This window comes from Mobula birostris, chromosome 8 (genome assembly GCF_030028105.1).
Source record: "Mobula birostris isolate sMobBir1 chromosome 8, sMobBir1.hap1, whole genome shotgun sequence".
In the NCBI taxonomy this organism is placed as follows: domain Eukaryota; kingdom Metazoa; phylum Chordata; class Chondrichthyes; order Myliobatiformes; family Myliobatidae; genus Mobula; species Mobula birostris.
Genome location: NC_092377.1, coordinates 99,171,988 through 99,198,996, shown reverse-complemented (window position 1 = coordinate 99,198,996; position 27,009 = coordinate 99,171,988). Strand labels below are relative to the sequence as shown.

The following is a 27,009-nucleotide window of genomic DNA, read 5'->3' as shown; positions in this document are numbered from 1 at the left end:
TATAATATAGCAAAAATTAGTGGGAAGTTAGAGGATTGGAAACTTTTAAAAACCAACTTAAGGCAAGTAAGTAGCCACAATAAGAGAAAAGATAAAATATGGTGGTAAGCTAACCAATAATATAAAAGAGGATATTTTTTAGATATATAAAGAGTAAAAGAGAGGAGAGAGTGGGTATTGAATCACATGAAAATCACTGGAGAGGTAGTAATAGGAGAACAGATAAATGGTAGACAAACTTAGTAAGTGTTTTGTGTCAGTTTTCACTGTGGAAGGCACTAGCCATATGCCAGAGATTCAAGAGTGTCAGGGAGCAGAAGTAAGTGCAGTTGCCGTTATTAAAGAGAAGATGCTTGGGGATCTGAAGGATCTGAAGGTAGACAAGTCATCAGGACCCGATGGACTACGCTCGAAGGTTATGAATGAGGGAGCTCAAGCGATTGCAGAGGCATTAGTAATGATCTTTCTAGAATCACTAGATTCTGGAACAGTTCTGGAGAACTGGAAAATGCCAAATGTCACTTCACTCTTTAAGAAGGCAGGGAACAGAAGAAAGGAAATTATAGGCCACTTAGTCTGACTTCAGTGATTGGGAAAATTTTGGAGTCTGTTATTAAGAATGAGGCTTTGGGGTATTTGGAGACACTTGATAAAACAGGCCAAAGTCAGCATGGTTTTCTTAAGGGGAAGTCTTGCCTGACAAACCTATGCAAACCTTTGAAGAAATAACAGGCAGGATAGACGGGGAGAGTCAGTGGATGTTGTTCACTTGGATTTGACAAGGTGCTGCACTTTGGAGTAAGTGACCACACAGAACATTATGAGCAGTTTTGGGAACCTCATCGAAGAAAAGAAGTGCTAGCTTTGGACAGGGTCCTGAGGAGGTTCATGACAATGGTTCCAGGAATGAAAGGGATGAGGAACCTTTGATGGCTCTGGGCCTGTACTCGCTGGAGTTTAGAAGAATGGGTGGGGAGATCTCATTTAAACCTTTTGAATATTGAAATTATGAAGCTGCTAAACAAGATAAGAGCCCATAGTTTTACAGAAAATATACTAGCATGGATAGAAGATCGGCTGATTGACAGGAGACGAAGAGTGGGAAGAAACAGGACCTTTTATGGTTGGCTGCCAGTGACTGGTGGTGTTCCGCAGGGGTTGTTATTGGGACCATTTCATTTCACATTATATGTCATGATGATGAAATTGATGGCTTTGTGGCCAAGTTAGCAGATGGCAGGAAGATAGAGGGAGGGGCAGGTAGTGTTGAGAAAGCAAGGCGTCTGCAAAATAACCTAGACAGATTGGGAGAACAGGCAAAGAAGTGACAGATGGAATATAGTGTAGGCAAGTGTATGGTCATGCAGTTTGGAAGAGGGAATAAAGATGTAGACTATTTGCTAAATGGGAAGAAAACGGAAAACAATCACAGGTGAAAAGGGGCTTGGAAGTCCTTGTGAAGGTTAATATTCAGGTTGAGTCAGTGGTGAAGGAAGGCAAATGCGATGAAGCACTCATTTCGAGGGGACTACAATATATTAGCAAGGTCATAATGTTGAGGCTTTATAAGGGATTGGTCAGACCACATTTAGAGTATTGTGAGCAGTTTGGGCCCTCATCTAGGGAAAGATGTGATGGCATTGGAGAGGGTCCAGAGGAGGTTTACGAGCATGATTCCGGGAATGAAAAGGTTAATGTATGTGGAGCGTTTGGCTCTGGGCTTGTACTCACTGGGGTTTAGAAGAATGAGAGGTGATCTCATCAAAACCTATTGAATATAGAAAAGACGAGATAGAGTGGATGTGGAGAGGAAATTTCCTATAGTGGGTGCATCTTGGACCAGAGAGCACAGCGTCACAATAGAGATGAGGAGGAACAGAGGTATAAAGTACCTGTGGAATTCATTGCCATGAATGGCTGTGGAGGCCAAGTCATTGAGTTTATTTAAAGTGGAGGTTGATAGGTTCTTGATTAATCAGTGCATCAAAAGTTATGGGGAGAAGGCAGGAAAATGGGGTTGAGAGGGATAATAAATCAGCCATCTTGGAATGCCAGAGCAGACTACATAGGCTAAATGGCCTAATTCTAATCCTATCCCTTATGGTCTTATAGAATGGGAAGCAGGTGGGGGTGGTGCTCCCCTGTGCCTGCTGCCTTATCCTTCTTGGCGGTAGATATCACAGGTGTAGGAAGTGCTGTTGGAATAGCCTGAGCAAGTCAGTGCAATGCCTGATGTAGGTGGTGCACACAGTGCAGTGACTGGATTGATGTTGGAGGGAGTGAACGCTGACTGAAGGTGATGGGCAGGGAGCCGATCAAATGGATGGTTTGATGTCGAGCTGCCTACAGTTGTTGGAGCTACACTCATCCTGGCCTGTGGAGAGCGTCCCATCACGCTGCTGACATGGGTCTGGTGCCTGACTGAAAGACATAGGCCAATGATATTGAACCTGATTCTGGTTCCGAGCAGCTTGGAAAGGGCAGCTGTCAATTTAAAAGTCATTAGATAACTGCATTTTGTAATATCTCTTTGCCAATCTTTCGAATCAAACCGTACTTGAACACACAGGTTCCTATATTATAATCCTGACTGCATTTCAACATTAGCAATATTTAAATGATTGAATCTGGCTGGATGTGATGGAGTGAGTTTGAGCAGCAGAATAATCTAAGTCTACAAACCAGAATCAGAGGATTGAGTGAAAGTCAACTGGAACATATGATCTGGAGTAATTTGCTGAGCTGTCCAGCCTCTACCATCATTCAGCTAGGTCGTGGTTAATATGTGCCTTAAGTCCATCAGACCATACTATAAGATAGTAGGCAGCTGGCAACCGTCGACCCCAGGAGATCATGGGCTTGCGCCTCTGGTGGACTGTGTCCTCTCCAGGGCAGGAAGATTTGAAGAACCGGCTGTTGCCCACGCAGTGCGTTCCCCCTCTCCATGTCACTGATGTAGTCCAAGGGAAGGGCAAGTGCCAATACAGCTTGGCACCAGTGTCATCGTAAAGATTGCCAGAGTGGCGTTGAAAACAACATCAGACTGCCTTAGGGACCCTGGCTCTGGATTTCTTCCTCGGCGTTTACTCCCAAAGCCTTTCCCATGGGTTGGTATGGCCGCAAGGCAGTAGAGATTTAAAATCAGATTTTTCCTTCTCCTCGGCAGGCTGCCGTCCAAGGCTGACGAGCCCCACCTGCCCGAAGCAACTAGTTTTGAGGCACCAGTGGTCCGCCTTTGCCTCTTCTCTTGTCAGTAGAAACAGTTCCGCCGGGCCTAGTAGCCAAGCCACACATGAAGGCCAGGAGTTGGACATGGTTGTCAGAGGCCGTTAGAGACACACGCCATTTGGAGCACTTTATAGGTAGTGGGAGCTTATCCTCACTACCACCCCAGCTATTGCAACCTTAGGAACCACACCATAAAATACAGGAGCAAAATTAGGCCATTTCATCATGGGTAATCGACCTTCCCCTTCAGCCCCAATCTCCTGCCTTCTTCCCGTAACCCTTCATGCCCAGGCTAATCAAGAATTTAACTTTTGCATTAAAAATACACGGTGTATTGGCCTCCACTGCTACCCTGGTCACAAATTCCACAGATTCACCACTCTCTGGAAAAAGAAACATACATCTCTACTAGTTTGTCAGGAGTCTTTGATGACATGAGAAATCTCTTTAAATTCAAGTTCAAACTTAATTGTCATTCAACCATACACATGTGTTGGTTGAACCAACAAGGTGTAAAATGCAATAAATAGAATCACACACCGCACTATAGTTACGATAGCACATACAGTCACAAAAATGAAGATCGGTACAAATCCCTGAAGAGCGTGGCCTGAAAATTGATGGTGAAGATTGATGTTGTCCTGGAGCCACTTTTCCGTAAGAACAAGAATGTAGCAGTTCCTCATCTCACACTGGGTCAGCTGCAGACAAAAGCAATCCGGCTTGTCTCACACTGGGTCAGTAGCAGATGAAAGCAATCCAGCTGGTCTCACACTGGGTCAGTAGCAGACAACAGCAATCCAGTTTATCGCACACTGGGTCAGACACAGACAAAGGCAATCCAGTTTATCTCACATTGGGTCAAACACAGACAAAGCCAATCCAGCTGGTCTCACACTGGGTCAGGCACAGATGAAAGCAATCCATCTGGTCTTCCAGGGAGTGAACACTAGAGAGCAGCACTGATTGGAGAGCCAACCTACAGTTCCTTAAACTAAGAAAGTAGAGAAGCTGACTTTCCTTCTTCATGGTTGCATCAACGTACTGGGTCCAGATCCACTTCAATAAGGACTAGCACATGTTTGCCTGACTTCCTCTTCCTGCATTATTAAGTTAATATAAGACAGAAATGGACTTTTTAAACTGCTGGAATATCTCCGGTAAAGGATGTCAGGCAGGATTGTGGGGTTGGATTAATAGTCAAATGAATGCATGAATGGCAAAATACACTCAGTGGCCACTTCATTACCATCTGTACCTAATAATGTGGCCACTGGGTGTATATGTGAGGTCTGCTGCTGATGTAGCCCATCCACTTCAAGGTTTGACGTGTTGTGCGTTCAGAGATGCTCTTCTGCACACCACTGTTGTAACGTGTGGTTATTTGAGTTACTGTCGCTTTCCTGTCAGCTTGAACCAGTCTGGCCATTCTCCTCTGACCTCTCTCATTAACAAGGCATTTTCACCCACAGAATTGTCGCTCGCTAGACGTTTTCTGTTTTTCACATCCTTCTTTGTAAACTCTGGAGACTGCTGTGCATAAAAATCAGAAGTTTCTGAGATACTCAAACCTCCCAGTCTGGAACCAACATCATTCCATGGTCAAAGTCACTTAGAACACATTTCTTCCCCATTCTTATGTTTGGTCTGAACAACAACTGAACCTCTTGACCATGCCTGCATGCTTTCATGTGTTGGATTGCTGCCTCATGATTGGTTGATTAGATATTTGAATTAACAAGCAGGGGTACAGGTGTATCTAATAAAGTGGCCACTGACAGTATGTTTGAAGCGTACTCCTCTTTTAAATGTTTCAAATTAATTTCACAAGCATTACTCTGCCTCCAAGTCAGATGCTTACTCCCTGGTGTCTCCAGAATTTTTGATGACACATGCAAATAAATGCCTGACAATATCCACCCCAGCAGGCAGTGACAAGCCATGAATTTGTGTATTACATTCATTTCCTTTCCAGTTCCTCATGTTCCAAGATAAACACATGCCTCTCCACAATTTTTTTTTCTCATTGCAATGAATGTTCTGTTAGTTCCAACAGTGAACCATAAGTTACCCTGACCAGTGTCTCATTGTACACCGTTCCCCATTGCCTTAAACAGAGTAGAGATCTGGATATGAAATTGAAACTCCACCCTACCTCAGCCAATCTGTGCTATCATTGCCACAAATATGTCAATTTCAGAAATGCTATTAAGCTGAGGATGAAAATCCAAAGATAAAGATTAGGTTCATTTGCCACATGTACCTCGACAAAAAGCAGTGGCATGCATCATTTGTATCAATGCCAACACAGTCCGAGGAGGTACCAGGGGCAGTCCGTGGGTGCCGCCAAGCTTTCATCCCCAGTGTAGCACGTCCATAACTTACTAATTTGTACGTCCTTGGGATGTGGGAGGAAACCGGAGCACCCGGAAGAAACCGACACGGTCACGGGGAGAACGTACAAACTCCTTATGGACAGTGGCGGGAATGGAACTTGTGTTGCGCTAGCCACGCCGCCCAACTTGGCACACCAAGTGTTAATCAAGTGCAGACGTCATGTGCAGTAATGCCAAGCAAATTGTCCTGGTCTCAATAAAGTGAGCAACCTGATCCAGCACTAAGTGTTTTAATACAACAAACAGCCATCTCAATAGAAAACCAACGTGCCTCGAGGCTTTGTAAAGCACTGGTAAGGTCTCACTTGGAGAATTGTGGGCAATTTTGGGCCCCTTATCTACGAAACGATGTGCTGACATTGGAGAGGGTTCAAAGGAGCTTCACGAGAATGATTGCAGGAATGAAAGGGTTCCCATGAGGATGGATTGACGGCTCTGGGCCTGCACTCTCTAGAATTTGGAAAAATGAGGGAGGATCGTATTGAAACCTATCGAATGTTGAAAGGCCTCAACAGAGTGGACGTGGAGAGGATGTTCCTATGATGGGGGAGTCTAGGACCAGAGGGCACAGCCTTGGAATAGAGGGATGTCCATTTAGAATAGAGATTAAAACATTCCGACTGGTAGCATTATGGCCTGGTGTGGGAACTTCAACTGCGCAGGAATGCAAGTGGCCAGACAGAGTATATGACTAGGCTATTTTTATCACTGGTACAACTCTTCCCACCATCAAGGACATCTATAATGGGCAATGTCTCTGGAAGGTGACATACTTTACCACCATCTGGGCCATGCCCTCTTAACAATGCTGCCATCAAGCAGGAGCCTGAAGGCTCACACCTCAGGGCTCAGCAACAGTGTCTTCCCCACTGCCATCAGGTTCTTGAACTGAACTGAAAAATTTTAACGTCACCTCGGACTACATTTCTTTTTCACTCTCTCAACTTGCACCATTCTGGGTTTTTTTTTTGGTTGTGTAATTTATGTTAAATTTATGTTAATTTAAGCTTATTCTAATTTATTTTGTACTGTTTGTAATGTATTGCTGCTGCTGCAAAAAATTAATTTTCATGGCATTTATACCATGTGTATGAATGTCCATGACATAAACCTGAACTTGGAACAGTATCTAAGGTCCTCTTGAGTGAGAAAACTCCACAAATCTACAAGTGAGTATTGTGTGCTGTTCTGGTTGCCCCATTACAGGAAGGATGTGGAGGCTTTGAAAGGGGTTCAGAAGGTTCACTGATATGCTGCCTGAACTAAATGGTACTCACTATGAGGAGAGATTAGACAGGTATGGTCTGTTTTCTCTCGAGCATCATTGGCTGAGGGGAGACTGTCAGCTTATAAAATTATGAAATGCATAGAGAGTCCGAGTTTTATTCCCAAGGTGGAAAATGTCAAATAGTAGAGTATCTTTAGGATAAGAGGGGGGAGATGCGTGGGACAGATATTTCTTTAGACGGAGAGTGGTGGGTACCGGGAGCAAGCTGACAGAGATAGTGGTGGAAGCCAATGGTGGTGTTTAAGACCATTTAGACAGGCTCGTGAGCCTGTGGGTAACAGAGGGCTCTAGATGAGGTGCAGGCAGATGAATTCAGTAAATCATAAACAGGAGGTTCTGCAGATACTGGAAATCCAGCGCGACACACAGAAAATGCCGGAGGAACTCAGCAGGTTAGGTAGCATCTATGGAAAGGAATAAACAGTTGACGTTTTAGGCTGTTACCTGATGAAGGGTCTTAGCCCAAAACATCTATTGGTTATTCTTTTCCATGGACGCTGCCTGACCTGCTGAGTTCCTCCAGCATTTTGTGTGTGTTACACTGAGTTTAGATTAACTTCTATGTCATGTACAGCACAGACATCTTGGGCGAAGGGACCAGTTCCTATATTGCACTGTTCTATATTCCATTTGCTCTTTGCCCTTCTCACACCCTATGGGTTGCCTAAACAAAACAGTGGTCTTCACAAACTGAAACATAAACAGAAAATGTCAGAAGATGCAACACACACAAAATGCTGGAGGAACTCAGTAGACCAGGCAGCATCTATGGAAACAAGCACAGTCGACATTTCAGGCTGAGACTCTTCCGCAGGACTTCGACTGTACTTTTTTTGCATGGATGCTGCCTGGCCTACTGAGTTCTTCCAGCATTTTGTGTGTGTTGCTTGGATTTCCAATATCCGCAGATTTTCTCTTGTTTGTGAATTGTCGAAGATGCAGAGCAGGACATTATTCAGGCTAACGACCTTTCATGCAGATGGGCAGAAGTTACAAACAACAGCATTCTACCTGTGGGAGTAGAGGAAAGGGATACTTGACGTTGCACATCGAAACGCTGCATCAGGACTTGAGGCGGCATAAGCTAATCGAAAATTAAAACGAAACAACTGCCACTCACCTGTGACTGCCATGGGGTTGTTATACTTGCATGACATGCCCTCAGCTCCGATGAAATGATTGCTCCAAAGAGTCTAATCCCTTATTTTGATCCTTTATTAGCAATTGGCAAACATACAATCTTGAAGCGATATCAAGTGGTCAGCAAAGATACGATCTCCGCTGGTCCCAAGCCGCAGACTGCCATGAAATAAGCAAGATTACGCAACTTATTCCCTTCGCTTTTACCATGCCCCCACTCATGTGACTACTTACCATTGTAAACCCCGCAGCACAGAATACAAACCAGATGGGGAGCAGATACACAGCCCCTACAGGACTCATTTGAGAACTGGTGGAAAGAGCTGATCATTCAATCTCCTTTTTGACATGCTCCGTGCGCTTTTTAAGGAGATTCTCAGCTCAGGTTTTAATGCACGGGGGCATATGGAGAGAAAGTGAGTTGAAGTGAATTGATTTCTTTGGGAAAAGAAGCAGCAGGAAGCTTGACAATTGAGCTCGTGTTTGTCTTCAGAATCCTGTAGGTCTGTGCTAGAAATACTGAGAAATTTCCAGTGAGCTAGTGGGGTTAAAAAATGGCCCTACCAATCTAATTAATTGTTGGGCTACGCTGAGGACTTAAAATTAACCCTTTACTTAATAAGGGTACTTCAACAGCTAAAGAAGCATCAGATGGATATTCATTTCAAAATTTAAACTCATGGATCGATTGTGCTTCCATTCACATTTAGCTCCATTTCCAGAGATTTCTGCATTTAAAACAAAACACGTTTCTGTACACACAGTAAATGAAAATCAAAAACTGTGAATGCTGTAAATCTGAATTAAAAACCGAAAATGCTGGAAAACACTCCACAGGTCAGGCAACACCTGCAAAGGGAGAAATGAAGCTAATAATTCACTGCGAAGCCAGTTTGGCAGTGGTTTTGACCTGAAACATTATCTTTTTTCTTTTATTTAGAGATACAGCCCAGAATGTTCTGGCCCACCAAGCTGCACCGCCCAGCAACTCATATGTTGAACATCAGCTTCATCACAAGATGAATTACAATGGCCAATTAACCTACTGACTCCACTATGGACAGTCCCAAGCACGCCTGAAAAAGTAGGAGGGTTGGGCATGGGCTAGCAACCCCATCATGTGAAAACCCAGTGCTACAAAAATGCTGGCCGAAGCTCCTAAGAGCTCATCCCTGGGAGAGGAAGGATCTCTGAGGGTGGGCTACGCCTGGGGACAATTTGAAAGTCTGGCCCAGGATAGAGGACTCTTGCGAGTTGCTGTTGGCAGCCTTTGCCCCAGTGGGTGTGATGGGCTAAGAGGAAGAATTAACCTACCAACCGGTAGGTCTTTGGACTGTGGGAGGAAACCGGAGCACCCAGAGGAAACCCACATGTTCACAGGGAGAATGTACAAATTATGGGCAGTGGCAGAATGAGTGCGGGGAGGGGGGTCTACTGCACAGCATTGAAGTAAGCTGCAGAGAGTTGTAAACTTAGTCAGCTCGATCGATTATAGATACTAGCCTCCGTAGTATCCAGGACTGCAAGGAGCCATGCCTCAAAAAGGCAGTGTCTGTTGTTAAGGACCCCCATCACTCAGAGACTGGCCCTCTTCTCATTGTCCAGGAGGTACAGGACCCTGAAGGCACACATTCAATGATTCAGGAACAGCTTCTTCCCCTCTGCCATCTGATTTCTGAATGGAAATGGAACCCATGAACACTACCTCACTACTTTTTTATTTCTATTTTTGCACTATTTATTTAATCTTTATATATATGTACACACACAAGCACACAATCAATTACTGCAATTCAGTTTTTTCCTTATTATTACTGTGCAGTGTACCGTTGCTGCAAAGTGAGCAAATTTCACGACATATGTTCGTGATATTAAATCTGATTCTGAACTCTAATTCTGTTTATCTTTCCGCAGATGCTGTGGGATCTTCGGAGTGTTTCCCGTATTTTCTGTTTTCTGTTTTTCTCAGCCCTGGGTTTTCTGTCATACTTCACAGCACGTTATGAAATGTACCCTGCATGCCACTACCTCAAAACTTATGGAAAAATGTATTTCCAGCTACATTAAAACCAAAGCCTACGGCGTCCGCGAATATGATTTGCAGTGGCAATTGCTATGTGTGTTTTGCTTCTCTAGAACTGGCCAAATAGAGCTTCTCGTCCGGAAGATTTAGACCTCTGATGGATGTAAAACCCCTAACCTGCTCACTAAAGTTAGAAATTTCTAAGCAGTCCAACTATTGTTGGACATGGGCTTTCTAAGTCAATCTCCTCACAAATTCCTTGAACGGTCTCACTCCTCTTACAAGACCTTATTCAGCCACCTCCTTCAAAACAAAGTGCTTATGCAAATCGTTGCTTTGCCAAATGGCGAAAGTGAGACATCACGTTGTGCAAGAAAATACTGTACGTACATCTGATTTGCGTTTGAAATGCTTGCCTTCTAGGCTGCTGCTGGTGAGGTTGCCACCCTCATGTCAACCACACTAGCAACGGCCTCAAATACTTCTCCATTCTTCCCTCCCTAATACAAACAAACAATTGATCTACAAATTACTCTCATTAATCTGAAAACCACATCAATGTAAATGAATTCATACATACCTCCCCGGGAAATCATTCACTCTTCCCTTCCCCAGCCTTTTCGATGTACAAGGTCCCTTCTGGTCTGAACTTCTATCCACTCCCAAGTTTATTGTCATGTGCACAGGTGCGTTGAGGTACAGGTATAATGCAAATCGTGTTTGCAGCAGCATCACCGGCATGTACACAACACACACAATTATAAATGATGCAGGACAGCGAAAATCAAGCAATCCCCTTAAATTTGCCTGCCTGCATTTATCATCCACTCTGATGCGCGGCAATGTAAACCGGTTGATTTGTAAATTAAAGATGAAATTTGAGTTGATCCGGACAGGGTGACCCTCGGCTCGCCCCCTGTCGGCCGCGAGTAGACGGGCGGGCTGGGCTGGCCGCCGCGGGTTGCCGTAGTTACCGCAGGCAGACCGGTCTCAAGATGGCCGCCGCAGCAGCCGAGCGGAGCCTGAGCGCAGGCTGAGGGGAAGCCGGCGACGGCACTCCCCTGTCCTTGCAGCATCGTCTGATCGCTTCGTTTACTGTGAGCCGAGGTGCCCTCTATCCTCCCGTCTCTCCGAACGGCGGCCGCCGAGCAGCAGCTATGCTGCGCCCTTTGCACCAGTAGGAAGCCCCCCCTCCCGACATGGAACCGTCCGAGCTGCAGAGGTAAACGGGGACGGAGAGAGGGAGGGCGAACGCTTGCACAGCCGGCCGCATGCCGAAACATGTAGGAGGCAGACCGGGCCGCTCCAATCCCCCCCTCCCGGTCGCTCTGTTTGGCCTTGAGCTTTGTGGCCGCCGCGCATGCACAGGGTGCCGGCTGCTTCCTGGCGCTGAGTGGGTACGCGCTGTGTCTGCTCCAGCTTTAAGCTTGCACCGCCAAAACAAAGTGAACCAGATAAATAAAGAAAGCCCGTGCACGGTTTACTTTCATGTATATTTCATTTTGCACCCTGCAGGAAAGGAAACGAAAATCTATATGCACCATCATTTTCCACGCTGTTCAGTAGGTAGTGACCGAATTTCATTCGGCAATAACTTCTGCAGCAGCAAAGAAAGTGTACAAAATGAATGCCGTCGTGCTGAAGCTGCAGTAAATCTCTTGTGTGCATTGAACTGGGTGGGGGTGATACTGAAACAAACATCTGTCGCGGCCAGTTGATACAATGGGAGTTTTAGCGAGAAAACCTCGGCCCTCAAAGCTGCAGCGAAGCATTATTAAAACAGCGAGTATTTAGGGTGCAACTGCATTCAAATATTAGCGTTTGAAGCAACCCCCCCCCCCCGCGAACACTTTGGAGAATTGTGGCTTGTTTTTTTTCAACTGCCGCAGTTTGTTCATACTGGAGGAAATCCAACTTCTTTACCATCCCCTCCCCACCACCAACTGTTGAAATGCGAAGCCACGTAAAATCCAGATTGCCTTCTTAACCACGACGCTTGTCTATTCCCAACTGGTTCATGCAAGACCAGGTGCGTGTAAAGCCTTTCCACACTCTCACTAGTCCAGGCTGGTAACCTTGTGACTTGGAATCGTTTCATTTATTGTAAAGCTTTCGACATAGATCCTTTCCCAAGCCTGCGTCGGGCTCTTTTTTTCCCCCTTCCAGAATTGCTCTGTGCAGCAAGCACCTAAGTCATTCGCCCTGCGGGACGCCTTCCGAGTAAGTATTGGACATTGAAATCTTCATTTATCATCAAGATTTGAAGGAAACGGCTAATTTGAGAGGCATTTCGGTGCACTTAACATAGTTTTTTTGCCGGGTATTTGTATACTTGTGAGGAAATGATGAATTTGATAATAAATGCTAATTTTTGAGTAATTGGCGGAGGACGTGTGAGCTGCTTTTTCACTGGGATACTGACCAAGCGCAAATAGAAGTTGGGAGGAAAGTTTGTTAGAGACTTATGCGTAGGAGTTTGCGACAGTGTGGCATTAATGCATATTTAGACCGGAATATGAGGATTAGTTTTTCTCTCTCGCAGAAAATTGAAGCATTTTTTCCCCCGCCGTGTCGTTAGCTATTGATGTATTTTCTGCTTCTACACCGAAAAACTACACTAGAGGGAGGAGGTGTCACTTGGCGCGGAGTTTTCAAGTTGTTATCATTCATTTTCAAAGTCTTGTATTTCCAAGATTATTTTCATATTTTCTAGGGTGCGGCCGGGTAGGCTCCATTTGCTGCGCGCAAGTAAGATTACTGTACATTTTATCCTAGAATTAAGGATGACAGAAAGATGTTTGCATGTAGGCGAGCCTGTTATTGCCACCTTGCTTTAAATACTTTACAATTAATTTTTAATTTGTATTTGGCTTTTACTCAGGGATAGTCTTTTTAGATGTTAGCGTTTGTTTGTGAAATTTATTTAGAATAAATTATCAAGGAATTTTATCTTGTCTTATTCCCTGAGAGCAGGGGTTCCCAACCCGGGGTCCATGGACCCCTGGGTTAATGGTAGGGGTCCACAGTATTGAAACAAACTTGGGATGTTTCCTGAGGTGGGAGAGTCTTATGACCAGAGGACAGCCTCAGAATAGAGACCCTTTTAGGACGGAGATGAGGAATTTCTTTAGCCAGAGAGTGGTGAATCTGTGGAATTCTTTGCCACAGGCAGCTGTGGAGGCTAAGTCTTTATGTATATTTAAGGCAGAGGTTGATAGATTTTTGATTGGTCAAGCCATGAAGGGATATGGGGGAAAGGCAGGAGATTGGGGCTAAGAGGAAAATTGGATCAGTCATGATGAAATGGCAGAGCAGACTGGATGGGCCAAATGGACCAATGCTGTTCTTGTATCTTACGGTCTAACCCCTGCCCTAGATTATGATGCTTATCATTCATTAAATTATAGCCTGACCATACCCATCTTCATTATTTGGTTGGGAAATCATTTTATAATGTAATCTGAGATACTTTTTAACTATCATGAACAAATATTGTCGTCCACTGGTGAATTACCATAGCATTCTTAGAGCAGTTGTCTACATCCAAAAGTGGATGAGCAAAAACATTTCTGTAACAAAGCCTTAGAAAATTAAACAACTAGCAGCTCTGGGCTGATTCAAACTGATGTGGAGTGTAGTATTGTATTCTTTCGAAACAGGTCAAAAGAAGTTTTACAACTTCTCAAACTTGAACAGTGGCAATCAGTGATTGGAAGCGTGAGAAGATGTAGCTCACTCAGGTTTGCCCATTGAGTAAATAAAGACAGTTTGGTGTTTTGAGTAGATTACAATCAGCAATCGGGATTGATCGGCAGGGAGAAATTAAAGCGTGGCAGGGGCAAGCGAAGTGGCATTTGTTGGAGTGGACAGTATTAGAGTGGGGAATTCAAGGCTTTAGCTCTTAGAGGCTTCAATGAGGAGAGGCTTGACTGAGAGAAGTCGAAAAAGCTGCGGGTAGATTTTTTTTCTTTCCCATTGTCTATTTATTGTTTTCCTCCGTTATATATTTGCACAGAACAGTAAGGATGCGCCTCTTGTGGGATGTGGGAAGGTAAGGAGACCTCCAGTGTCCCTAACTACTTGACCTGCAAGAAGTGCATTCAGCTGCAGCTTCTAACACTCTGCTGGAACTGGATGAACTCTGGATCATTTGGGATGCTGAGGAGGTGATAGATAGGACATATAGAATGGTAGTTACACCCAAGGAGACTGGGTGACAGGAAGAGGAAAGGGGTTAACCAGCCAGTGCAGATAATCCCTGTGGCCAATCCCCCTCAACAGCTTTGGATTCTGTTAGGGGGTGGGGGTTGATCTAGCAGAGAAAAGTCACAGCGATCACATCTCTGGCACTGAGTCTGTCTCTGTGACTCCAAAGGGAAGGGGAGAAAAGAGGAGAGTTGTGGTGCTAGGGGATGTGTTAGTTGGGGAAATATGAAGAAGGTTCTGTGGATGAGAATTGAGATTCCTGGATGGTACATTGCCTCCCAGGGAAGGTGGGCCCTGTACAAGAGAGATGGTTTGCACTTGCATTGGAGGGAACTAACAGCTTCGTGTGAAGGTCTGTTCCTGCATTGGGGGTGGTTAAACTAGGGTTGCAGGTGGATGGGAACCAGAGTGCCAGAACAGTTAGTGGAGAAGTTGTGGAAACAAATGTTAAGACTCCAGATGAAGTCAGGAATCAAATGTATGACTAATGACCTGAACTGCAAACATTCCAATGCAAAGGGTATTGTAGGAAAGGTGCATGAGCTCAGGGCATGGATCAATGCTTAGAATTATGATATTGGAGCCATTAGACTTGGAAACAGGTAGGGCAGCTCGACATTCCGGGGTTCCGCTGTTTCAGACACGACAGAGCGTGAGGGTTTAAAGCGGGAGGGGTGGTGTTACTAGTCAGGGAAATTTCACTGCAGTACTCAGTCAGGATAGACTGGAGAACTTGTCTAGTGAGGCTTTGTGGGTGGAACTGAGGAATACGAAAGGGGTGACCGTGTTATGGTGGCTATATTACAGACCATCCAACAGTGTATGGGATTTAGAGGAACAAAGTTTTAGAGAGATCGCGGACCGTTGCAAAAAACATAATGTTCTAGTAGGTGATTTTAAGTTCCCACATACTGACAGACTGAATACAAGGTATCCCCTCAGACCCTGTGGGAGGCAAGAGCAGAAACTGCAGGGGCTCTAGCAGAGATATTTAAATCATCCTTAGTGACAGGTGAGGTACCAGAGGATTGGAGGATAGCTAATGTTGTTCCGCTGTTTAAGAAAGGATCTAAAAATAAACCAGGAACATATCTTACAACTGAGTATGACATCAGTAGTAGGAAAGTTAGTGAAAAGTATTCTAATGGATCGGATATACAAGTATTTTGATAGACAGGGACTGATTAAGGACAGTCAGCATGGCTTTGTGTGTGGTAGGTCGTGTCTAACCAATCTTACAGAGTTTTTTGAGGAAGTTACCAGAAAAGTTGCTGAAGGCTACATGGACATTAGCACGGCATTTGACAAGGTCTTACATCGGACGTTGGTCAGGAGGTTCAGTCGCTCAGCATTGAAGATGAGGTAGTAAATTGGATTAGAGATTGGCTTTGTGGGAGAAACCAGAGAGTGGTAGCAGATGGTTGCCGCTCTGACTGGAGGCCTGTAACCAGTGAAGTGCTGCAGGGATCACTGCTGGGTCTGTTGTTGTTTGTCATCTATATCAATGATCTGAATGATAATGTAGTTTACTGGATCAGGAGATTTGTGGATGACACCAAGATTGGGGGTATAGTGAACAGCAAGGAAGGCTATCAGAGCTTGTAGTGGGATCTGGGCCAGCTTGAAAAATGGACTAAAAAATAGCAGATGGAATTTAATGCGGACAAGTGCGAGGTGTTACACTTCGGTGTGACCAACCAGGGTTGGTCTTACAAAGTGAATGGTAGGGAACTGGGGAGTGTAATAGAACAAGGGGATCTGGGAATACGGGCCATATCTCATTGAAAGTGGTAGCACAGATAGATAGGGTTGTAAAGAAAACTTCTGGCGCATTGGCCTCCATAAGCCAAAGTATTGCATATAGGAGATGCGTTGTTATGTTATAGTTGTATGGGATGTTGGTGTGGCCTAATTTGGAGTATTGGGTACAGTTTTGATCACCTACCTACAGGAAAGATGTAAATAAAGTTGAAAGAGTACTCAGAAAATTTACAAGGATGTTGCCTGGATTGTAGACCTTAAATATGGAGAAAGATTGACTTTATTCCTTGGAATGTAGAAGATTGAGAGGAGATTTGATAGAGGTATACAAAATTATGAGGGGTACAGATAGGGTAAGTACAAGCAGGCTTTTTCCACTGAGGTTGGGTGAGACTAGAACCAGAGGTCATGGGTTAAGCATGAAAAGTGAAAAGTTTAAGGGGAATATGAGGGGAAACTTCACTCTGTTGGTTGTGAGAGTGTGGAATGAGCTGCTGCGCAAGTGATGCATGCAAGCTTGATTTTAATGTTTAAGAGAAGTTTGAATAGGTATACAGGTGGTTAGGATATGGAGGGCTATGGTCCCAGTGCCTTTCGATGGGAGTGGGCAGTTTAAATGGTTAGGTGTGAACCAGATAGGCAGAAGGGCCTGTTTCTGTGCTGTATTTTTCTATGACTTTGTGACTCTTTAACTGTTGGAGGAATCACCTGGCTACTTTCAAAGCAAGGCATTGCACTAAATTCTGTAATATGTTCTCTAGAGTTTATGGGAGGCAATTACTGAGGCGAGAATAAATTTCTTCATGGAGAAATTGGATTTTTTGGAATTTTCTATCCCCGAGGGAGTGGGAGTTTATTCAAAACATATTGATAAGTTTGTGGATATTGAGCAAATAAAGGATTGGAGACAATGCAGAATAAGTGGAGCTGTGGAAGCAGATCACTTGGAACCTTCATGAACAGTGAAGCTTGTGGATGTGGTTTGCTTGTCAATTCCTTATGAACCATATTGCATTTTTATTAAGATTATATTATAACCGTGTGAAACCAAGTTGTGAATGTGGCAGAGTGGGACTGTTATTTAATTGCTATTTATTTTCAAAGTGCAAAGAACAGTTTGCATTCATATTAGGGCATCACGGTAGTGTAGCAGTTAGTATGATGCTATTACAGCTCAGGGCATCGGAGTTTCGAGTTCAATTCTGACGCTATTTTTAAGGAGTTTGTACATTCTCCCTGTGAACGCGTGGGTTTTCTCTGAGTGCTCTGATTTCCTCCCATGTTCCAGAGACGTACAGATTAGTAGGTTAATTGGTCTTGTAAAATAGTCTGTGATTAGTCTGGGGTTGAATGGCTGGCTTGCTGGGCGGTGCAGCTTCATGGGCAGAAAGTCCTGTTCTGTGCTGAATCTCTAAAGAAATAAATAAAACTGTCACCAATGAGTCATGGGCCCCAAGGGATATGTAGTGAGAGCAGGAAAGAGGTGTTTTGGAGTGAGAAGATCGGCTTTGATCTGTAGTTCAGCAGTTTCAAGTGGCTGACAGATCTCCACTGCCCCTATTTCACGTGTTCAGATCTTCGGCATTGTCCTGCTGCAGCAGGATTGACATTTGCCTTTTGACAGGGTGCCCAACAGGAAAATTTGGGCTAATAAGAATAACTGAAGTAAGTACGGTAAAACTCTGATCTGGCATGCTGGCAATTTTGGATTAGCAGATTTTCTGGACTGTTGGATGTTATTCAAGCATTACTATCTCATTATAGTTTTGGTTCACCTTTTTACGTGAGTGTAATAAATGACTCATTAAATTTGTAGGGTGTGCAGGAGCCTGGGCCCTTAGCAGCTTAAAAGACATGCAGGAGCTGAGGCCTCAGTGACTTAGAAGGTAGCGAGGTAATGGTTACTGGGTGAGGCCAAAGTCCTTCTAATTATATACGCTACTGTATATGATTAAAGAAATTGTGTTCTAAGGTTTTGAAAGAGACAACTGACCAGGTAATTGAGGTGGTAGTCTATGGATTCTGGAAAAGTTCAGTCATTCTGGAGGGTAGCTAATGTACCTATTTGCCCTCCTCCCCCCCCCACCCCATGCTGCTTAAGAAAGTACGGAGAGGAAATGAGGGACCACAGACCAACTTCAGCACGAGAAAGGAACTGTACTGTTCTATCTGCACTGCATTTTCACTGTAGCTGTAACTATATTCTGTACTCTCTTAATTGTTTTTCCCTTTGTACTACTTTCATGTACTTCTAATGGTAATGATCTGTATGGGTGGCATGCAAAAAAAAAGTTCCTCACTGTGCATGACAATAATAAACTGATTACCTGTAATAAAATTGGGCAGAGTCAATATGCAAAAAATGAAAAGGCCTACTCTTTGATAAATCTTGGTACTTTGAGGTTGTAATTGGTAGAATAGATAAGGGGAAATTAATGGACGTGGTATGTGGGACTTTACTAAGGTATCACGTATGAGTTGGGAGATGAAAATGGAACTGAGGATATTATACTGCCATGGATTAACAGAAAGAAATCGCAGGCATAAAGAGTTTTGTCTGAGAGAGGAGTGCTCCAGAGATCTGTGTAGGCCCTGCGTTTTCATGATCGACATCAATCATTTGGTTGGCAGTGAACAATGATATACACAAGTGTGATGATATGTAGCCAGGCGGCAGTGTAGATTGTGAGGAAGGTGTGCAGAGGCTTTATGGGATACAAGCACTCAATGAATAAAGTTCATAAAGCAGATGAAACTTGCCTATTTTTCTGGGGAGGAAGGCAGAGAATTTAAGTTTTTAAATTTACAGTTACAGGACGGTTATAGGCCCTTCCGGCCCAATGAGCCCACACTGTCCAGGTACATTCAAGTGACCAATTAACCTGCTAACCCTTACTACTTTGGAATGTGGGAGGAAACCAGAACACTCGGAAGAAACCCATGGAAAGAATGTCCAAACTCCTTACACACAGTGGTGGAAATTGAACCTGTGTCACTGGCGTTGTAAGGTGCTAAGTATGATTTCAGCTAGTGGAGGGTTCTCCCCCGCCCTTCTGTCATGTTTAACCTGATTCCTTGATACTATGCATGATTAAATGTCAAGAGCAGTTACTCTTCACCTCTGTTCAGCTCTTCAATCCTAGTTTGAACTAAGACGATAACGAGGTCAGGAGCTGAGTGACTTTCATCAAACCTAATGTGAGCAGGTGGTTGTGATAGCAGCACTGGTTTTCCCTTCTATCAGTTTGACCGAGAGTAAGCTAATGGGCTGGTAAATGGCCAGTTTGAATTTATTCTGCTTCTGAACAGACATAACCTGGATAATTTTCCAAGCATCTTGGCCAAGGGTGTGGCAAGTTCTGGAGCATGAGTTTAAAAAACCTGCTGATATTACGTCAGGGCCCATAGTCTTTGCTGTATCCAATTCAGTTGGCTATTTCTGGGTGTTAGGTGGAATGAATCAAGTTAGTTGAACACTAGCATAGAACATATTGGGTACCACTGAAGAAGGTAAATGAATCATCCATCGGACCCCTCTGATTGAAGATTTTGACAAATGCTTCAGGTTTCTGTTTTGCCTTGTACATAGAATCACTGTAAATTAATATGCAGCTACAGCAAGCAATCAGGAATGTGCGCATTCATTTTGAGAGGACTAAAGTACAAAAGCAAGGTTGTAATGCTGAGGTTTTATAAGACATTGGTCAGACCACATTTCAAAGTTCGAAATAAGTTTTATATACAAGCTTGAGGTTCATTTTCCTGCAGGTATACTCAACAAATCTATAGTGTAGAACTATAACAGGATCAATGTAAGATCAGCCAGAATGAAGAAGACAACAAACTGCAAATGCAAAGACAGAGTAAATAAATATCAATAAATAATGAGGACATGAGATAAAGAGTCCTTAAAGTGAGGTAATTGGTTGTGGGAGCATCTCAGTGGATGGGCAGGTGAGTGTGGTTGTCCCCTTTTGTTCAAGAGCCTGATATCTGTTCTTGAACCTGGTAGTGCGAGTCCTGAAGCTCATGTACCTTCTATCTGATGGCAGCAGCAAAAAAAGAGCATGTCCCCTGTAGTGGGGGACGATGCTTTCCAATAGCAGCGTTTCGTGTGGATGTGCTCAGTGGCTGGGAGGGCTTTACCTGTGATGTACCGGGCCGATTGCATTACATTTTCTTGGATTTTCCATTCAAAGGCGTTGGTGTTTCCGTACCAGGCCATAATGCAGCCAGTGAATACACTCCCCACTGCATGTCTATAAAAGTTTGTCAGAGTTTTAGATGTTATGCTGGAACTCTGCAGACTCCTAAGGAACTAGGGGCACTGCTGTGCTTTCTTCGCAATTGCACTTGCATGTTGGGTCCAGGACAGAGGGTCCAGTGAGATGGAGGAACTGAGCGAAATACATGTTAGTAGGGAAGTGGTGTTAGGTAAATTGAAGGAATTAAAGGCAGATAAATCCCCAGGGCCAGATGGTCTGCATCCCAGAGTGCTTAAGGAAGTAGCCCAAGAAATAGTGGATGCATTAGTGATAATTTTTCAAAACTCTTTAGATTCTGGACTAATTCCTGAGGATTGGAGGGTGGCTAATGTAACCCCACTTTTTAAAAAAGGAGGGAGAGAGAAACAGGGGAATTATAGACCGGTTAGCCTAACATCGGTGGTGGGGAAAATGCTAGTCAGTTATCAAAGATGTGATAACAGCAAATTTGGAAAGCGGTGAAATCATCGAACAAAGTCAGCATGGATTTGTGAAAGGAAAATCATGTCTGACGAATCTCATAGAATTTTTTGAGGATGTAACTACTAGAGTGGATAGGGGAGAACCAGTGGATGTGGTATATTTGGATTTTCAATAGGCTTTTGACAAGGTCCCACACAGGAGATTGGTGTGCAAACTTAAAGCACACGGTATTGGGGGTAAGGTATTGATGTGGATAGAGAATTGGTTGGCAGACAGGAAGCAAAGAGTGGGAATAAACGGGACCTTTTCAGAATGGCAGACAGTGACTAGTGGGGTACCGCAAGGCTCAGTGCTGGGACCCCAGTTGTTTACAATATATATTAATGACTTAGACGAGGGAATTAAATGCAGCATCTCCAAGTTTGCGGATGACACGAAGCTGGCTGGCAGTGTTAGCTGTGAGGAGGATGCTAAGAGGATGCAGGGTGACTTGGATAGGTTAGGTGAGTGGGCAAATTCATGGCAGATGCAATTTAATGTGGATAAATGTGAGGTTATCGACTTTGGTGGCAAAAACAGGAGAACAGATTATTATCTGAATGGTGGCCGATTAGGAAAAGGGGAGGTGCAACGAGACCTGGGTGTCATTATACACCGGTCATTGAAAGTGGGCATGCAGGTACAGCAGGCTGTGAAAAAGGCGAATGGTATGCTGGCATTCATAGCAAGAGGATTCGAGTACAGGAGCAGGAAGGTTCTACTGCAGTTGTACAAGGCCTTGGTGAGACCACACCTGGAGTATTGTGTGCAGTTTTGGTCCCCTAATCTGAGGAAAGACATCCTTGCCATAGAGGGAGTACAAAGAAGGTTCACCAGATTGATTCCTGGGATGGCAGGACTTTCATATGATGAAAGACTGGATCAACTAGGCTTATACTTGTTGGGGGGATCTTATTGAAACATATAAAATCCTAAAGGGATTGGACAGGCTAGATGCAGGAAGATTGTTCCCGATGTTGGGGAAGTCCAGAAGAAGGGGTCACAGTTTGAGGATAAAGGGGAAGCGTTTTAGGACCGAGATGAGGAAAAACTTCTTCACACAGAGTGGTGAATCTCTGGAATTCTGTGCCACAGGAAACATTTGAGGCCAGTTCATTGGCTATATTTAAGAGGCAGTTAGATACGGCCCTTGTGGCTAAAGGGATCAGGGGGTATGGGGGGGAAGGCTGGTACAGGGTTCTGAGTTGGATGATCAGCCATGATCATAGTGAAAGGCGGTGCAGGCTCAAAGGGCCGAATGGCCAATTCCTGCACCTATTTTCTATGTTTCTATGTAGGACTGATCCTCTGAAATAGTAACACCCAGGTATTTGAAGTGCTAACTCTCTCCACTGCTGATCCTCTGATGAGGACAGGTTCATGGACCTCTGGTTTCCCTCTGCTGAAGTCTACAATCATTTCCTTGGTCTTGCTGCCATTGAGTGAGAGATTGCTGTTATGACACTCCACAGCCAAATTTTCAGTCTCCCTCTTCTATGCTGATTCATTATCACCTTTGATTCAGCCCACAACAATGGTTTCATCAGCAGACTTGAATTTGGTATTGGAGTTGTGCTTACACAGTTATAGATGTGAAGTGAGTAGGGCTGAGGGCTAAGTACTCAGGCTTATGGTGCACCTGTGTTGATGGAGATTGTGGAGGAGATGTTGTTGACAATTGAACCTGACTGGGGTTTACAAGTGAGAAAATCCAGGATCCAATTGCACAAGGAGGTATTGAGGCCAAGGTCCTGCAGCTTATTGATTAGTTTTGAGGGATTACGGTATTGAATGCTGAGCTGTAGTCGATAAAGAACATCCTGATATTTGCATCTTTGCTGTGCATATGTTTCTGGATTGAGTGAAGAGTCAATGAGATGGCATCTGCTGTGGACCTGTTGCTCTGGTAGGTAAATTGGAGCACATCCAAGTCACCTTTCAGGTAGGAGCTGATGTATTTCATCACCAACCTCTCAAAACACTTCATCACTGTGGATGTAAGTGCAGCTGGGCAATAGTCATTGAGGTAGGTCACCTAGCTCCTCTTGGGCACTGCTATAATTGAAGTCTGCATGAAGCAGGTGGATATCACACACTGCCGAAGCGAGAAGTTAAAGATCTCAGTGAACGCACCAGCCAGTTGGTCAGCACAGGTCTTTAGTGCATGGCCAGGTACCCCATCCGGTCTGGATGCTTTCCGTGGATTCACCCTCCTGAAGGCAGCCCACACATCGGCTTCAGGTTCTGAGATTTGGAGTACAGGCAGTCCCTGAGTTACGAACGAGATCCGTTCCTAAGTCTGTCTTTAAGTCAAATTTGTAGGTAAGTCAGAACAGGTACATATGGTTCTTATTTAGCGTCAGTTAGTCAAATGTTTGTCTTAGTATATAGTATATATTTTGCCTTTTTATGCAGAGCTTTTCTTTTTCTCGTCATAAATGGCCTTATAGCAGCTGAGGCCCTCGGTAACTGTATGGTAAACTTTGGTGAACCTCTCTGTACTTGAATCTTGCTCCTATAACTTTGTTACCCCTGCTTCAGTGAGACGAAAGGCTTCAGCTAACTCTTTAGTCAAAAACTTTTTCAGTTCTGGAGTTTTTAGGTCCTAGTCTTCTTCCTCAAATGCTATTATCACTTTATCCTTTAAAATTGTTCCGATCGTTGACCTAGTGCTTTTCCAATGACCGATGGTGTTTCACCTCTTTCCGATGGCTTTATTATTTCCACTTTATTTTCAATCGTGATTGTTTTCCTTTTTGATGCATCACCAGCACTTGCATCAGATTTACGCTTTGGAGGCATGGTTACAAGGGTAAACAAGAGAAAAATTTAAGCCAAATACAAAGTTACACACTTTGTTAACGGCAACGTGATCGGACTTAAAATGGCGGACAACGTTCTCCTTCCTCGAGCCGACAAACCGCTGAAGCCACACAATGTTTTCATGAGCGTCACAAAGTAATGCGTGCGTTCATTATTATGAACCATTGTATTTAATCAAATTTTTAATATGATAGGCTTTATGCCAGTCTGTTCGTAAGTACTAGTTGTCTGTAAGTCGGACATTCGTAACCTGAGGACTGCCTGTATTGTGAACAGTTCTGCACTCCTTATCTAAGAAAAGATGTGGCATTGGAGGGATCCAGAGGAGATTCATGAGAATGATTCTGGGAATGAAAGGTCAATGTATGAGTAGTGTTTGATGGCTCTGGACCATCAAAGAGGTAGGCAATTTTTTTTGTTGGAATGCTGCAGGAATTAGTCGTGTTATTGATAGTTATTATTAGTTTATTATTACGTTTACTGAGGTACATTGGAAAACTTTGTGCTATCCAGATACATGTAATACACAAGTACGTCAAGGTAGTAAAAAAGAAACAATGCAGAATATAGTGTAGCAGCAGCAGAGAAACTGCAGTTCAAGGAATCAAAGTGAAAGGGCTGTGACAATGTAGATTGGGAGATCAAAAATTCATCTTCAGCGTCAGAGAGGTCTGTTCAAAAGTGTAGTGGAAGCTGGAGGTCGTGAGTCTAGTGGTGCGTGTATTCAGGTTTTTGTATCTCTGCTAGTTTGAATAGTTTGCAATCTATACAAGTGACTTGGCTGAAGGGTATTGTGGGCAGACTTGTTTGTTTCAAGAACAATCCAAAATCTACAGAAGGGTATAGGTTAAGAATATACAACATTTGCTAGATTTGTGCATTGTGTGAGGAAACAGATGTTATCTACTTTGGTAGGAAGAATAAAAAAAGCAGAATATTGGTTACAGTGAGAGATGTGATAGCAAAGTGAGATTCTGTCATCCTCATAAAACAAAGTGAGCATTTAAGTACAATTTAGCAGTATTATTTGAATGCTGGCCTTGATTGCAAAAGTAGGGAAGCTCCCTACAACATACCAGACTGCATAACATTTTGGTTTTCTTATTTAGGAAGGGAAATAATTGCATTAGAGACAAGTTGGCTAAGGTAGATTAGGTTGATTCATGGGTGCAATATAGTTGTGAGTTTGTTAATTGGAATTCAGAATGCTAGGTGATTTTACTTGAAGCCCAATATTCTGAAGGGATTTCGGATAGCATAGATCCCAAGAATGTTTTCCCTTCTGGACAAATCTGGAACTGTTAAGTTAAATCACATGGGATCCAGAGAGAGCTAGCTCATCAGAAATGCAATGATAGAAAACAGAGGGTGATGGTGGAAATTTTTAGTCCCATGACTAGTGATATTCCACAAGGCTTCCATAATTGGGATTTGCCACCACCGATCATTCCAAGCCTCCATTCTCCCCCGCACCCCCAACCTGACTCCATCTGCCCAAACCTAACAACCTCTTCTCAACCGGATATACCGATCACTTGCCAGCTCCTGTCTGCCCTTCACTTCTTTATATCTTCCCTTTTGTGCTCAGTCCTGATGCACAATCTTGGCACAAAATGTTAACTATCCCCTTGCTTCCAAGGATGCTGCCTAACCTATTGAGTTCCTTCAGAAGCATGGGTTTTGCTGTGGTCATTATAGCTTGATTTTTAAAATGAAAGATTAGAATTAACTCCATTCAAGCTATATGAATATCCTTGAATCAATTTGTATTATTTTGATTATCTTCTGTTAAAATACCTGCATTCTTGTCACTTTATTTAAGATATAAGTTTCCATTGTATGGTCAGACAAGCAGCAGCAAAAATGACTTGGTTGTGTTTAGAATTTGGCATTTGCTGAATGCTTAGCTTCTAACAAACCATCTTGTGCAATAAAGGAATGATTGTTGCAAAGAATATTAACGGCATTTAGTAGTGTAGCTGGAAGAAAGTAATGTGGTCAGTAGGAAACTGAATTGGGAGCTATTTTAAAGACTTAATGGGTTGAGTGGGATATTTTGTTGACATTTGGGTTTTCTTTGGGGTGGAAAACAGAGAAACAAGTGAATGACTGGCAAAAGACAATATCACCTAAAAGCAACCACTTAATTTGTGTATTATTTTGCAGTTGAGGGGTAAATTCCAGAGTAGAGATAGGGTGGTGGGAACAGACTATATATTTGGTTGCTTGGTTGGAGCAATAGATAAAAGCAAAGCCAGTAAAATGTATTAGCAAAGTCTGTGTGTGTTACCATATACTTATTTGAGATTCATTTTCTTGCAGGAATTTACAGTGGGGGGAAAAAAGAAATACAATAGAATTTTTGAAAGAAAACAAAGACTAACAAACAACCAATGTGCAGAAGACAAATTGTGCAAATAAATAATGCTGAGCTCATGAGTTGTAAACTTGAAAATGGGTCTGTAGATTGTAGAATCAGTTCAGAGTTTTGGTGAATGAAGTTATCCATGCTGGTTCAGGAGTCTGGTGACTGATAGGTAATATCTCTTGAACCTGCTGGTGTGTGACCTAAGCCTTCTGTACCTCCTGCCCAATAGTAGTAGCAAGAAAAGAGCATGGTCTCTGATGGGAGTTCATGATGGCGGATGCTGCTTTCTTGTGGCAGAACTCCATGTAAATTGTGGGGAAGGCTTTACCTTTGTACTGGGCTGTATCAACCACTCCCTGTAGACTTTTCCCATTCCTGGGCATTGGTGTTTCCATACCAGGCCATGATACAACTGGTTAGGATAGTCTCCAGTGTGCCTATATAGTGAAGATGAGCTAGAAGCCCTAGCCTGCAGTTCGGCACTGTGAGTGGAGTCAGAATTTTAGTGGCTGAACTGTAGCTCTAGGCTATGAATGGGCTTTCTCAGCCATGCAGGCAGCATAATTGGAAAGAGGAACTAGAATTAATATTTGAGGTCAATAACCTTTCATCAGAAAGATCACTGACTTAAAAGTTCAACTTTTTTGTCTCTCTCCACAGGTTCTGCCCAACCTGAGTATTTTCAACATGTTGTTGGTTCAGATTTCCAGCATCTGCAGCTTCTTGTTTCTTTAACTATCAACTTCAGATTGATCTGAGCATAGAATTTGCACTTGGTTGTGGGACTAGGTGGTCAATATCTCCCAGGTAGAACTAGAGCCAGATAAATTTTCCTTAGAATGGGCAAAGGACTTGAATGTCTGGAGTGGTGCGGTAGCCGAACAGTTAGCATAATGCTATTACAGGGCCAGTAATGAGTTTGTACGTTCTCCCTGTGACCATGTGGGTTCCTTCCAGATGGTCTGGTTTCCTCCTACGCTCCAAAAACACACGGGTTAGAAGGTTAATTGGTCACATGAATGTAATTGAGCAGGATGGGCCTGTTACCA

General features: G+C 43.5%; 1 protein-coding gene and 1 long non-coding RNA gene across 5 annotated transcripts in view; one reads left to right on the top strand and one right to left on the bottom strand.

Annotated features, from left to right (window-relative positions):
* The window catches only part of LOC140201518 (uncharacterized), a 35,844-nt gene extending 24,939 nt beyond the window's left edge, over positions 1–10,905 (bottom strand). The window contains exon 1 of the long non-coding RNA XR_011886892.1: positions 10,656–10,905. This is a non-coding gene — a long non-coding RNA (uncharacterized lncRNA). The remainder of the gene's footprint in view (positions 1–10,655) is intronic.
* map3k4 (mitogen-activated protein kinase kinase kinase 4) overlaps positions 1–27,009 on the top strand; it is a 217,038-nt gene that overhangs the window by 6,539 nt on the left and 183,490 nt on the right. For 3 of the 4 annotated variants that reach the window (XM_072265760.1, XM_072265758.1, XM_072265761.1), the window contains exon 1: positions 11,072–11,297. The exons of the other annotated variant lie outside the window; for it this stretch is intronic. In XM_072265760.1, the coding sequence (XP_072121861.1) occupies positions 11,275–11,297 (23 nt within the window). In that variant the 5' untranslated portion in view covers positions 11,072–11,274. Of the gene's footprint in view, positions 1–11,071; positions 11,298–27,009 lie in introns of those variants that run through there. 4 annotated transcript variants of the gene reach the window in all.